The sequence below is a fragment of the Lytechinus pictus genome, chromosome 16 (assembly GCF_037042905.1).
Source record: "Lytechinus pictus isolate F3 Inbred chromosome 16, Lp3.0, whole genome shotgun sequence".
Classification (NCBI taxonomy): Eukaryota; Metazoa; Echinodermata; class Echinoidea; order Temnopleuroida; family Toxopneustidae; genus Lytechinus; species Lytechinus pictus.
This window is the reverse complement of record NC_087260.1, coordinates 20,918,088-20,932,850: the sequence shown is the minus strand read 5'-3', so window position 1 is coordinate 20,932,850 and position 14,763 is coordinate 20,918,088. Positions and strand designations below refer to the sequence as shown.

At 34.3% G+C, this 14,763-nt stretch overlaps 1 protein-coding gene across 1 annotated transcript in view; it reads right to left on the bottom strand.

The window, feature by feature from the left end:
* Window positions 1-2,660: 2,660 nt before the first annotated feature.
* The window catches only part of LOC129278675 (melatonin receptor type 1B-B-like), a 42,117-nt gene continuing 30,014 nt past the window's right edge, over window positions 2,661-14,763 (bottom strand). Inside the window, exons 2-3 of the mRNA XM_064111433.1 lie at window positions 3,945-4,305; window positions 2,661-3,128 (exon numbers count right to left, since the gene is read on the bottom strand). Coding sequence (XP_063967503.1) covers window positions 2,781-3,128; window positions 3,945-4,305 — 709 coding nt within the window. The 3' untranslated portion in view covers window positions 2,661-2,780. The remainder of the gene's footprint in view (window positions 3,129-3,944; window positions 4,306-14,763) is intronic.

Below are 14,763 nucleotides of genomic sequence, written 5' to 3'. Positions count from 1 at the left end.
TATTTCACGATTTTGTATTTCTTTGTAAAACACTGTACAACTATGTATTTTTTGTCATCTTCTCATAATTATGTTCAAGATGTATGTTTTTGTGGAATGTGAAGCAATAAATCAAAAATCAAATCAAATATATGCAATGAACAAATTTAAATATCTCCGTCTGGTTTTATGAGGGAGGCGCAATAATAATAATAATAATGTGACTTATAAAGCGCCCAACCCACCCTGTAGAGTGCTCAAGGCGCATAAAGAGCTAAGAGTTAAATAAAATAAAAAAAAGTTTTTAGAAGATTTTTGAAAGTCTCGACAGAGATACATTTGTTGTCCTCAGGAAGACTATTCCACAAAGTGGGGCATGCAAAAGCAAATGATCTTTTCCCCAGAGTTTTTGAATAACAAGGTAGCCATGCAGAAGTACACATCAGAAGTAGCTTTATTCTTACTATGGAAACAGTGAAATCGTCTGCACAACTGTTGCGAAAAACATCAACAACGTACTCGATTAACAAATCAAAATTATATACATCCTTTCATATATATTATCATACATATCCATTATAAATTTCATTCAGTTTCATTATAGGCCTATACGTGGAGCATTGAATTTTCTGCATAACTATTAAGATACGCCTTGGTGACTTTTTATTGGTTATTATATACCATCATGGACAACGTCCGTGGTTATACTCTGGCTAACGTTTACATTTTTTCGTTATGAAATCATCCGCCTGCATGAATATGTTAAAATACCATGATTTTTGTACAAAAACCTGTATTATGAAATAGTTATTTGTCTTTGTGAACAGTGTTTTTGTTGAATCGTATTCTAACAGTTTGCAGTGTATCATTACTTGTATTATTTGAACTAAATGATTTTAATCAAACCAAAAAATATATACATTATTATGGCGCCGGTCATGCGACTATGAAATGCATTCTTTATCTTGAAGCAAAGATACGGAAACGGTAACAAGACATAGCCAAAAACGGAGGCATGACCTAAAATATACGTAATCAAAATACTTTCGGGCGCATGGGCGCAAAAAGCAAAGTAAAATAGGGGGTATTGAAAAGAAGAGACATGGGGGGAAATATTTAAAGGACAAGTCCACCCCAACAAAAAATTGATTTTAATAAAAAGTGAAAAATCCAACAAGCATAACACTGAAAATTTCATCAAAATCGGATGCAAAATAAGAAAGTTATGACATTTTAACATTTCGTTTACTTTCACAAACAGTTCTATTCACATCTTGGTTGGTATGCAAATGAGGAGACTGATGACATCAACCACTCACTATTTCTTTTGTATTTCATTATATGAAATATTCTTACTTTCTCCTCATTGTTAAGCGAAACAGTGATTAATTCTTCCCTGAACATGTGGAATTAGCACTGTTTAATACTATATGATTCAGTCAAGTCGGTCCCTATATGGTCAATTCCGTAAAAAAAATATTGTATAATTCAAACAATAAAAAACAAAAGAAATAGTGAGTGATGGACATCATCGACTGACTCATTTGCATGTCACTGAGTTGTGCATATCACTGTTTTGTAAAAAATAAGTGAAACTTTAAAATGCCATAACTTTCTTATTTTACATCAAATTTTATGAAATTTTCAGTGTTATGCTTGTTGGAATTTTCTCTTTTTATTAAAATCAGTTTTTTGTTGGGGTGGACTTGTCCTTTAATTTCTTGGGAAGCGGAGTTGAAGAAGCTCTGACCCTGATGTCAAAATGTTGAAAGGGGCGCAATTCCCGGCGCAAGTTTAATTCTTGCCCGTGTTCCCGTAGAAAGCCTATTCCTCTATCACTTCCAACTTTTCAAATTTCATCATCACCGTCACCCTTAACCTATCCTGCGGTTATTGTAGTTCCAAACATATTATTTTTGGGGTGAAGGAGAATTCCCATAAACCAGAGAAAAGCACCTTCGTGGTCAAAAGTCCGTAAACTCAGACATGCCAGACAAGGGGAGGTGGTGCGGCCCGACAACAAGAGATATGTGGATGGAATTCGGGAGAGGGAAGGGGGTGTAGTTGTGGAGACAGGAGCGGCGCCGACTTTTCAAAAACTAATAAAAGAAGAAAAATGAAAAAAAAAAAGAGCATAAAGAGAGTTTGTCCTCGTTTAGCTCTAAATAGCTCTTTTATCATATTTATCAGACTGAGAAGAAGAACGTCATCTTATGTCATCTTGCTCCCCCCCCCCCCCCTCCTTCCCCATATCGAAATACGCTGGCGCCGCTGCTGGCGAATCCCGCTGGGGACAAGGGTGCCGCCGGTGGGGAAAGGGTGCAGGATCTGAGAGAAAGGAGCAAGGGAAATTTTCAGAGATTCAAATCGATGGGGTTTTTACCCCTCAGTTCAGAGTTGATGGAGAATTACACTACTCAGAACAAATATGTTTACTCTTCGATTCTTCTTCCTTCTTGTCTTCCCTTTCTCTCTCTTTCATGGGCGGAAATCCCAGGGGGACAGGGGGCGCCTCCCCCATACTCAAAATAGTAGCGGAGACACAATATCAAATGTCCCCCTACTATTTTTTGGTCTTTTATGATGGAAAGAAATACATCTTTCAAAATGGAAATAAAACATGTATTTTGGACGAGATGACCTTACTTATTTCGGTGATAACCATTTTTTATTTTTTTTTTGCTTGTCAAATTTATATTTATATCCTTTTCCTTTTTTCGATTACTTAAAAAAAATCTTCGGAGGTGGTCGCCCCTATCCCACTGTGGCACCACCCCTGATTATAGTAGGCGACATTTCTATTAGGCATTGGATGGCGTTGTACTCGCGCTCGAATTCGACATTATACTCTTGCTCTCCAAGTCTCGCCGCCTCCCGCATGTAAAGAGCGTGACGAGAAGTCTCCCGTAGGCCTGGCGGAAGTTCTTGTTGGTTGCGCCGTAGATGATGCTGTTGATGCAGCTGTTCATGTGAGCCATAACCACGGCAATGACATGCGGCGTCCTGGACCAGGTAGCGTAGCGATCGAAGACGACGATGGTGGCGTAAGGTGTCCACATGATGAAGAAGACGACGACGATGGTCAGAACACTGCGTAGCAGCCGAAGGTCGTTGTTACGAATCGCCTGGTTGGTGACCGACGACTTTGACTGTATGAGATTAAAGGGAAAAAATTAGTAACCTTACTGTCCTCTTAATTTTCTTCTGCTTTCCCCCTTTTATTTCTCTCTGTCTCTACCTCACATTTATCATAATAGGAATAGAGAAAATATAAACGATGAAAGAAATTTTGTTGATGAAAAGTAATAAATTAAATCAGCTTCTCCGTACGTGGTTCTTGGTAAATAACTCGCATCTCATTTTGCGACGGTTGGTTGATAGGTTATTTATTACAGAATGCATGGCTCTGATAACATTGGCCATAGCGAGTTTTCGTATCGCGACGCAGAACACTTGATCAAGAACATAGGAAATGTATTGTCAATTGCCCTTCAACAATGAGCAATCAAGAAGTCTTTGTCGAAAATTGGTTAATCAAAACAGCAGTTTGTCCTGGGATCTTAACAAACGGCGTACATGTTTGCAATTTTTTGTCAGTTCCGAAACTTAGGACGAAACTGCTCATTTCCGGTTCGCCAATTTTCGACAAAGGCCTCCCAGCTGTTTATTGTCATTTGACAGGCCTTCAATGCATTTATTGTGTTTCTTAATTTCGTTCTGTTCCGTGGTGCAAATATTTGCTAATCATGCAGTACAAAACCAACAGTAAAATGTATTGAAAAATATAAATTCAGACGATTAAGTCTTTGGTTTGTTGCCCTTATGTCTGTTTCATTGCTCTCCATGTGGATGTCATGAAAGTTTTCATCATAAAATCATCTATATAGTCCTCTTTATTGAATTCTGACAAAATTACACATTTTGAATTGTAGGAATTGTAAAAATTGAGATTGAAGCATACTTACGTTATCCGATTTGCTGATGGCGGCGACCTCCGCCTTCGTCGCCCGTGCGTACATGACGATCCTGGCGTAACTGTAGATCAAAGCCACCAGTGGTATGCCAAAGCCCACGACGATGAAGAAGAAAGTGTAACTGTACGACTCCGCGTAGTTGTAGGTACAGAGCATGAGCTTGGGATCGAAGGTGTGGGCGCCCCATCCGGTCAGGTTTGGAAGGTCGATGAAGAAGCAGATGCTCCAGAGTGTAATCAAGAGAAAAGGTAAGGTACGTTTGTTGAAGATGTCTCTGTAGATGTTCCGATGTACAATGGCGATGTAACGGTTGACCCCGATGCTAGCTATACTCCAAAGGGAGCAGGAACAACTGCAAAGGGAACGGGAAGAAGAAGAAGGAAAAAAAGAAGAAGATGAAGAAGAAGAAGAAAATAAATAATTGTTATAAGGATGTCGATGAAGAAACCGACGCTTCAAAAGGTGATCAACAAAGTAAGGTACGTCTGTCGAAGATGTCTCTGAAGATGTTCCGATGGACAATGGCGATGTAACGGTTTACCCCGATTCTAGTTATACTCCGAAAGGAGCAAGAGCAACTGCCAAGGAAATGGAGAGAAGAACAAAATAAAAAATTGTTATTGGGCGGTTTATAAAGAAACATATTCTTCAGAGCTTCAGAGGGTGACCTACAGAAAAGGTAGGATACACTTGTTGAAGATGTCTCTGTAGATGTTCCGATGGACAATGGCGATGGAACTGTTGATCCCGATTCTAGCTATACTCCAAAGGGAGCAGGAACAACTGCGAAGGGAATGGGAAGAAGAAGAAAAAATAAAGAAGTGTTATTGGGAGGTCAATGAAGAAACAGACGCTTCAATGGTGATCAACAAAGTAAGGTACGCTTGTTGAAGATGTCTCTGAAGATGTTCCGATGGACAATGGCGATGTAACGGTTGATCCCCATGTTAGCTATACTCCAAAGGGAGCAAGAACAACTGCCAAGGAAATGGAATGTAGCAGAAAATAAAGAAATGTTCTTGGGTGGTATAATAATGAAACAGATTCTTCAGAGGGTGACCAACAGACAAGGTAGAATACGCTTGTTGAAGGTGTCTCTGTAGATGTTCCGATGGACAATGGCGATGGAACTGTTGATTCCGTTTGCTATACTCAAAAGGGAGCAAGAGCAACTGCCAAGGAAATGGAAAGTAGCAGAAAATAAAGAAATGTTCTTGGGTGGTATAATAATGAAACAGATTCTTCAGAGCTTCAGAGGGAGACCAACAGACAAGGTAGAATACGCTTGTTGAAGATGTCTCTGTAGATGTTCCGATTGGCAATGGCGATGGAACTGTTGATCCCGATTCTAGCTATACTCCAAAGGGAGCAAGAGCAACTGCCAATGAAATGAAAAGTAGCAGGAAAAAAAAGTTATTGGGTGGTATAATAATGAAGCAGATTCTTCAGAGCTTTAGAGGGTGACCAACATACAATGTAGGATACGCTTGTTGAAGATGTCTATGTAGATGTTCCGATGGACAATGGCGATTGAACTGTTGATTCCGTTAGCTATACTCAAAAGGGAGCAGGAATAACTGCGAAATAAACGGAAAGAAGAAGGGAAAATGAAGAAAATTAACAGCTCATTGACCATGTGCAATACAAAGAATGCCCATGCGTATCATTGTGGCGGGGTCGATTAGGGGTACTCCAGGCTGATTATGATTTGAACAGAATGATGAAGAAAACTCAGATGAAACAATACACTGATTATTTCATCAAATTTTGACAATAAATAATATGATAATTTATGATATTTTAAATATTTGCATTATTTGGGTGAAACAATTCTATACATGTCTTCATTAATGTGCATTGAGCAAGCTGATGATGTCATCTCCCCCACTTATTCTTTTGTATTTCATTATATTAAATTATATTTATTTGGCCACCAAGAATGAAAACTATTGGAATGACAACTGATTTACTGCATAAGATATTCATTGCTGCAACTTTCTTTGTTACAGGAGATAATGTATGAAACACACATATATGAGGAAATTAAAGGTAAAGTCCCAGGGCCCTGGGAACGATTTTTTCAGTGGGGGTGCTGAATTCTCTCCTTAAAGGTGGGGGACACAATTGGGTTTTCTATTGTTCTTTAATGTATACACACACAATATATACATATATATATATACATACATATATATACATACATACATATATATATATATGACAGTCTCTTCTTATAGCTTTGTCCTTAATTAAATAATGCGAACGCGAAGTGTGAGCTAATTTTTTTTTGAAATTTCATGTATTCTGGTCTGAAAATTGAACATTTTGAGCAATGTTTGTGGTCCTGAACAGGTGCGTATATAATGAATATTACATTTAATGCGAGCGCGAGCATATATTACTAATATACGTTCTGGCCTGATCAAAAAGGGACCTGTTTAAAGGATTGTTTGCAATTTCCATGAAAACGATACATATTTCAACAATAATGCGAGCGCGAGCTAATTTTTATTACATTTCGCCTTAAGAATTGGACATTCTAAACCCCTTTTGTAACCATGAACATGAAAGGTATACAACTATACAATAAATTTATGCGAGCGCGAAACGCAAGCGAAAAGAAAATTGAGATTTCAGACCTAAAAACGGGACATTCTAAGCACTTTTCTAATCATGAACAGGATAGGTATCTATACAAATTGTTGCGAGCACGGAGCGTGAGCGGGAAAAAAATGAGATTTTAAACCTAGAAATTGAATATTCTAAGCACTTTTTAATCACGAACAGGATAGGTATATAACTAAACGATTCCATTCTTTAAAGCCCCCTCCAGTCCATTATTCAAAGCTTTTGCCATTCAATTTTTTAAAGCTCTATCCATTCCATTCTTAAAAGCTCTATCCATTCAATTTTTTAAAGCTCTATCCATTCCATTCTTAAAAGTTTTACCAACCCTATTCTTTAAAGCTCTATCCATTCAGTTCTTTGAAACATTATCCATTCAGTTCTTTAAAGCTCTATCTATTCAGTTTCTTAAAGCTCTCTCCATTCTAAGTTCTATTCATTCTTTAAAGCCCTGTAAAGCTCTATCAATTCTATTCTTTAAAACTCTATCCATTCCATTCTTTAAAGCTCTATCCATTCCATTCTTTAAAGCTCTATCTATTCCATTCTTTAAAGCTCTATCCATTCCATTCTTTAAAGCCCTCTCCATTCAATTCTTTAAAGCTCTATCCATTCCATTATTTAAATCTATATCCTTTACATTCTTTTAAGCTCTATCCATTCCATTCTTTAAAACCCTCTCCATTCCATTATCTAAAGCTCTATCCATTCCATTATTTAAATCTCTATCCTTTACATTCTTTTATAAGCTCTATCCATTCCATTCTTTAAAGCCCTCTCCATTCCATTATGTAAAGCTCTATCCATTCCATTCTTAAAAGCTCTATCAATTCTATTCTTTAAAGCTCTATTCATTCCATTCTTTAAAACTCTATCCATTCCATTATTTAAAGCTCTATCCATTCCATTCTTTAAAGCTCTATCCATTCCATTCTTTAAAGCCCTCTCCATTCCATTCTTTAAAGCTCTATCAATTCTATTCTTTAAAGCTCTCTCCATTCCATTCTATAAAACTCTATCAACTCTATTCTGTAAAGCTCTATCCATTCCATTCTTTAAAGCTCTATCAATTCTATTCTTTAAAGCTCTATCCATTCCATTCTTTAAAGCCCTCTCCATTCCATTATTTAAAGCTTTATCCATTCCATTCTTTAAAGCTCTATTCATTATAATCTTTAAAACTCTATCCGTTCCATTCTTTAAAGCTCATATGCATTCGATTCTTTAAAACTCTTTCCATCCCATTATTGAAAGCTCTACCTATTCAGTTCTTTACAACTTTTGCCATTCAGTTCTTTAAAGCCCTCTCCATTCCATTATTTAAAGCTTTTGCCATTCAATTCTTTAAAGCTCTTTCCATTCCATTATTTAAAGCTCTATCCGTTCCATTCTTTAAAGCTCTATGCATTCGATTCTTTAAAACGCTTTCCATTCAATTCTTGAAAGCTATATCTATTCAGTTCTTTACAACTTTTGCCATTCAGTTCTTTAAAGCCCTCTCCATTCCATTCTTCAAAACTATATCTATTCGATTTTTTAAAGCTCTATCTATTTAGTTCTTTAATTCTCTATTCATTCCATTCTTTAAAGCTCTATAATTATATTCAGTTCTTTTAAACTTTATCCATTCAGTTCTTTAAAGCCCTCTCCATTCCATCATTTAAAGCTGTTGCCATTCCATTCTTTAAAGCTCTATCCATTCCATTCTTTAAAGCTCTATCTATTCCATTATTCAAAGCTCTATCCATTCCATTATTTAAAGCTCTGTCAATTCTATTCTTTAAAGCTCTATCCATTCCATTCTTTAAAGCTCTATCTATTCCATTATTTAAAGCTCTATCCATTCCATTCTTTAAAGCTCTATCAATTCTATTCTTTAAAGCTCTATCCATTCCATTCTTTAAAGCTCTATCCATTCCATTATTTAAAGCTCTATCCATTCCATTCTTGAAAGCTCTATCTATTCAGTTCTTTACAACTTTTGCCATTCAGTTCTTTAAAGCCCTCTCCATTCCATTCTTCAAAACTATATCTATTCGATTTTTTAAAGCTCTATCTATTTAGTTCTTTAATTCTCTATTCATTCCATTCTTTAAAGCTCTATAATTATATTCAGTTCTTTTAAACTTTATCCATTCAGTTCTTTAAAGCCCTCTCCATTCCATCATTTAAAGATGTTGCCATTCCATTATTTAAAGCTCTATCCATTCCATTCTTTAAAGCTCTATCTATTCCATTATTTAAAGCTCTATCCATTCCATTATTTAAAGCTCTGTCAATTCTATTCTTTAAAGTTCTATCCGTTCCATTCTTTAAAGCTCTATATATTCCATTATTTAAAGCTCTATCCATTCCATTCTTTAAAACTCTATCAATTCTATTCTTTAAAGCTCTATCCATTCCATTCTTTAAAGCTCTATCCATTCCATTATTTAAAGCTCTATCCATTCCATTCTTTAAAGCTCTATCCATTCCATTATTTAAAGCTCTATCCATTCCATTCTTTAAAGCTCTATCCATTCCATTCTTTAAAGCTCTATCCATTCCATTATTTAAAGCTCTATCCATTCCATTCTTTAAAGCTCTATCAATTCTATTTTTTAAAGCTCTATCCATTCCATTCTTTAAGGACGTTCCACAGTTAAGGTGAAATCCATGTCATCTTCACCAAACTTTGCACATAGATACTTTAGAACCTTAATATTCGAAATATGCAAAAATTAACATAGGTCCATGTGCTTGATTTTTTGCTATAGAGCTTCAAAGTTCACTCAAATTGATGTTCTTAAGAATTGCGCATTCAAAAGAATTTGGCATTTTTAGACCGCCCAAGATTACTACAATGAGTTTAAACCTCTATTACTCAGTCAAAATACATGAAAAAGTCATCAAATTTCGCAAGAGAATTAATAATTGTATCGTTAGAATGGAGAATCTATTTATAGTGCTATTTGTTTGCAATTTTAAGTTTAACAGCACTGTCAATTCTTAAAAATGGCGTAAAAGATAACAAAATCCCAATCTAAAAATGTGAAATTTCAGTAACAAACTACAAAAGTACAATAAATGCTGCACTTTATTAAAAATCCATGTCATTTTCACCAAAATTTGCAGAGTTGTAGAAGATGGTATTCCTAAGAGGTACAAACATTAAAAAATAGGGGTTCATGTGCTTGTTTTTAAACTATCAGCATTTTTATTAGAGCAAATGTGCTTTTTAAAACACCAAAAATGCGCCGAATGCTTTGTATCTATGTTAAGAAAAATCAAAACCACTCTACCATTTATACAAACTGGCGGTAATATTCGTGATTCTTGGCAGCACTGCAGAGTAAAGTATTTTGAAATTGTAGACATTTTTTTTTTGAATGGTCTATGGAATAATTCAATTTTTTTGCTTCATGAAATAACGCATCGGATCTGCAGTTAAAGTGCAAAAGATGAGAAAAATCAGCTCATACCCGCAGCTAATTAATCACCTGTTCATCCATTGTGACGTCAGCGCGCAGAGTGTAAACTATGCGCAGATCATAATGCGCATAAACATAACTGTGGAACGTCCTTAAAGCTCTATCCATTCCATTATTTAAAGCTCTATCCATTCCATTCTTTAAAGCTCTATCAATTCTATTCTTTAAAGCTCTATCCATTCCATTCTTTAAAGCTCTATCCATTCCATTCTTTAAAGCTCTATCCATTCCATTCTTTAAAGCTCTATCAATTTTATTCTTTAAAGCTCTGTCCATTCAATTCTTTAAAGCTCTATCCATTCCATTCTTTAAAGCTCTATCAATTTTATTCTTTAAAGCTCTGTCCATTCAATTCTTTAAAGCTCTATCCATTCCATTATTTAAAGCTCTATCCATTCCATTCTTTAAAGCTCTATCAATTCTATTCTTTAAAACTCTATCCATTCCATTCTTTAAAGCTCTATCTATTCCATTCTTTAAAGCTCTATTCATTCAGTTCTTTAAAGTCCTCTCCATTCCATTCTTTAAGGCTCTATGCATTCGATTCTTTAAAGCTCCATCCGTTTTGTCCTTTAAAGCACTATGCAATCCATTATTTCTAGCTTTGTCCATTCAGTTCTGTAAAACTCTATCCATTCCATTCTTTAAAACTCTATCCATTCCAATCTTTGAAACTCTGTCCATTCCATTCTTGAAAGCTCTATCTATTCGGTTCTTTAATATATTATCCATTCAGTTCTTTAAAGCCCTCTCTATTCCATGCTTTAAAACTATATCCATTCCATTCTTTAAAACTTTATCCATTCAGTTTTTTTTCCAGCTTTATCCATTCAGCTCTTTAAAGCTCTATCTATTCCATTCTTTAAAGCTCTATCTATTCAGTTTTTTAAATCTCTATCCTTTACATTCTTTTAAGCTCTATCCATTCCATTCTTTAAAGCCCTCTCCATTCCATTATTTAAGGATTTCTCCATTCCATTCTTTAAAGCTCTATTCATTATAATCTTTAAAACTCTATCCGTTCCATTCTTTAAAGCTCTATGCATTCGATTCTTTAAAACTCTTTCCATCCCATTCTTGAAAGCTCTATCCATTCAGTTCTTTAAAACTTTATCCATTCAGTTCTTTAAAGCCCTCTCCATTCCATTATTTAAAGCTATATCCGTTCCATTCTTTAAAGCTCTATGCATTCGATTATATAAAACTCTTTCCATTCCATTCTTGAAAGCTCTATCTATTCAGTTCTTTACAACTTTTGCCATTCAGTTCTTTAAAGCCCTCTCCATTCCATTCTTCAAAACTATATCTATTCGATTTTTTAAAGCTCTATCTATTTAGTTTTTTAATTCTCTATTGATTCCATTCTTTAAAGCTCCATAATTATATTCAGTTCTTTTAAACTTTATCCATTCCATTCTTTAAACCCTCTCCATTCCATTATTTAAAGCTGTTGCCATTCCATTCTTTAAAGCTCTATCCATTCCATTCTTTAAAGCTCTATCTATTCCATTATTCAAAGCTCTATCCATTCCATTATTTAAAGCTCTTTCAATTCTATTCTTTAAAGCTCTATCCATTCCATTCTTTAAAGATCTATTTATTCCATTATTTAAAGCTCTATCCATTCCATTCTTTAAAGCTCTATCAATTCTATTCTTTAAAGCTCTATCCATTCCATTCTTTAAAGCTCTATCCATTCCATTATTTAAAGCTCTATCCATTCCATTCTTGAAAGCTCTATCTATTCAGTTCTTTACAACTTTTGCCATTCAGTTCTTTAAAGCCCTCTCCATTCCATTCTTCAAAACTATATCTATTCGATTTTTTAAAGCTCTATCTATTTAGTTCTTTAATTCTCTATTTATTCCATTTTTTAAAGCTCTATAATTATATTCAGTTCTTTTAAACTTTATCCATTCAGTTCTTTAAAGCCCTCTCCATTCCATCATTTAAAGCTGTTGCCATTCCATTCTTTAAAGCTCTATCCATTCCATTCTTTAAAGCTCTATCTATTCCATTATTTAAAGCTCTATCCATTCCATTATTTAAAGCTCTGTCAATTCTATTCTTTAAAGCTCTATCCATTCCATTCTTTAAAGCTCTATCTATTCGATTATTTAAAGCTCTATCCATTCCATTCTTTAAAGCTCTATCAATTCTATTCTTTAAAGCTCTATCCATTCCATTCTTTAAAGCTCTATCCATTCCCTTATTTAAAGCTCTATCCATTCCATTCTTTAAAGCTCTATCCATTCCATTATTTAAAGCTCTATCCATTCCATTCTTTAAAGCTCTATCCATTCCATTCTTTAAAGCTCTATCCATTCCATTCTTTAAAGCTCTATCAATTCTATTCTTTAAAGCTCTATCCATTCCATTCTTTAAAGCTCTATCCATTCAATTCTTTAAAGCTCTATAAATTCTATTCTTTAAAGCTCTATCCATTCCATTCTTTAAAGCTCTATCCATTCCATTATTTAAAGCTCTATCCATTCCATTATTTAAAGCTCTGTCAATTCTATTCTTTAAAGCTCTATCCATTCCATTCTTTAAAGCTCTATCTATTCCATTATTTAAAGCTCTATCCATTCCATTCTTTAAAGCTCTATCAATTCTATTCTTTAAAGCTCTATCCATTCCATTCTTTAAAGCTCTATCCATTCCCTTATTTAAAGCTCTATCCATTCCATTCTTTAAAGCTCTATCCATTCCATTATTTAAAGCTCTATCCATTCCATTCTTTAAAGCTCTATCCATTCCATTATTTAAAGCTCTATCCATTCCATTATTTAAAGCTCTATCCATTCCATTCTTTAAAGCTCTATCAATTCTATTCTTTAAAGCTCTATCCATTCCATTCTATAAAGCTCTATCCATTCCATTATTTAAAGCTCTATCCATTCCATTATTTAAAGCTCTATCAATTCTATTCTTTAAAGCTCTATCCATTCCATTCTTTAAAGCTCTATCCATTCCATTATTTAAAGCTCTATCCATTCCATTCTTTAAAGCTCTATCAATTCTATTCTTTAAAGCTCTATCCATTCCATTCTTTAAAGCTCTATCCATTCCATTATTTAAAGCTCTATCCATTCCATTCTTTAAAGCTCTATCAATTCTATTCTTTAAAGCTCTATCCATTCCATTCTTTAAAGCTCTATCCATTTCATTATTTAAAGCTCTATCCATTCCATTCTTTAAAGCTCTATCAATTCTATTCTTTAAAGCTCTATCCATTCCATTCTTTAAAGCTCTATCCATTCCATTATTTAAAGCTCGATCCATTCCATTCTTTAAAGCTCTATCAATTCTATTCTTTAAAGCTCTATCCATTCAATTCTTTAAAGCTCTATCCATTCCATTATTTAAAGCTCTATCCATTCCATTCTTTAAAGCTCTATCAATTCTATTCTCTAAAACTCTATCCATTCCATTCTTTAAAGCTCTATCTATTCCATTCTTTAAAGCTCTATTCATTCAGTTCTTTAAAGTCCTCTCCATTTCATTCTTTAAGGCTCTATGCATTCGATTCTTTAAAGCTCCATCCGTTTTGTCCTTTAAAGTACTATGCAATCCATTATTTCTAGCTTTGTCCATTCAGTTCTGTAAAACTCTATCCATTCCATTCTTTAAAACTCTATCCATTCCAATCTTTGAAACTCTGTCCATTCCATTCTTGAAAGCTCTATCCATTCGGTTCTTTAATATATTATCCATTCAGTTCTTTAAAGCCCTCTCTATTCCATGCTTTAAAACTATATCCATTCCATTCTTTAAAACTTTATCCATTCAGTTTTTTTTCCAGCTTTATCCATTCAGCTCTTTAAAGCTCTATCTATTCCATTCTTTATAGCTCTATCTATTCAGTTTTTTAAATCTCTATCCTTTACATTCTTTTTAGCTCTATCCATTCCATTCTTTAAAGCCCTCTCCATTCCATTATTTAAAGCTTTCTCCATTCCATTCTTTAAAGCTCTATTCATTATAATCTTTAAAACTCTATCCGTTCCATTCTTTTAAGCTCTATCCATTCCATTCTTTAAAACTCTATCCATTCCCTTCTTTAAAGTTTTATCTATTCCATTCTTTAAAGTTCTATCCATTCAGTTCTTTAAAGCCCTCTCCATTCCATTCTTTAAGGCTCTATGCATTCGATTCTTTAAAACTCTTTCCGTTTTGTCCTTTAAAGCACTATGCAATCCATTATTTCTAGCTCTATCCATTCATGTTTTCAGCTCTTTTTAAGCTATTAAGCTATATCCATTCAGTTCTTTAAAGCTCTATCCATTCAATTGTTTAATGCTTTTGCCATTCAGTTCTTTAAAGCTCTATCCATTCTATTCTTAAAATTTTTAACAACCCTATTCTTTAAAGCTCTATCTATTCCATTCTTAAAAGCTCTTTCCATTCCATTCTTGAAAGCTCTTTCCATTCCATTCTTTAAAGCTCTATCTATTCAGTTCATTAAATCTCTATCCATTCCATTCTTTAAACTCCATTCAGTTCTTTAAAACTCTATCCATTCCATTCTTTAAAACTCTATCCATTCCATTCTTTAAAGCTCTAACCACTCAGTTCTTTAAGACTTTATCCATTCAGTTCTTTTAAACTCTATTCCTTTGAATCTTTAAAGCCCTCTCCATCCATTATTTAAAGCTCTATCCATTCCATTCTTTAAAGCTCTATCCATTCCATTCTTTAAAGCTCTATCCATT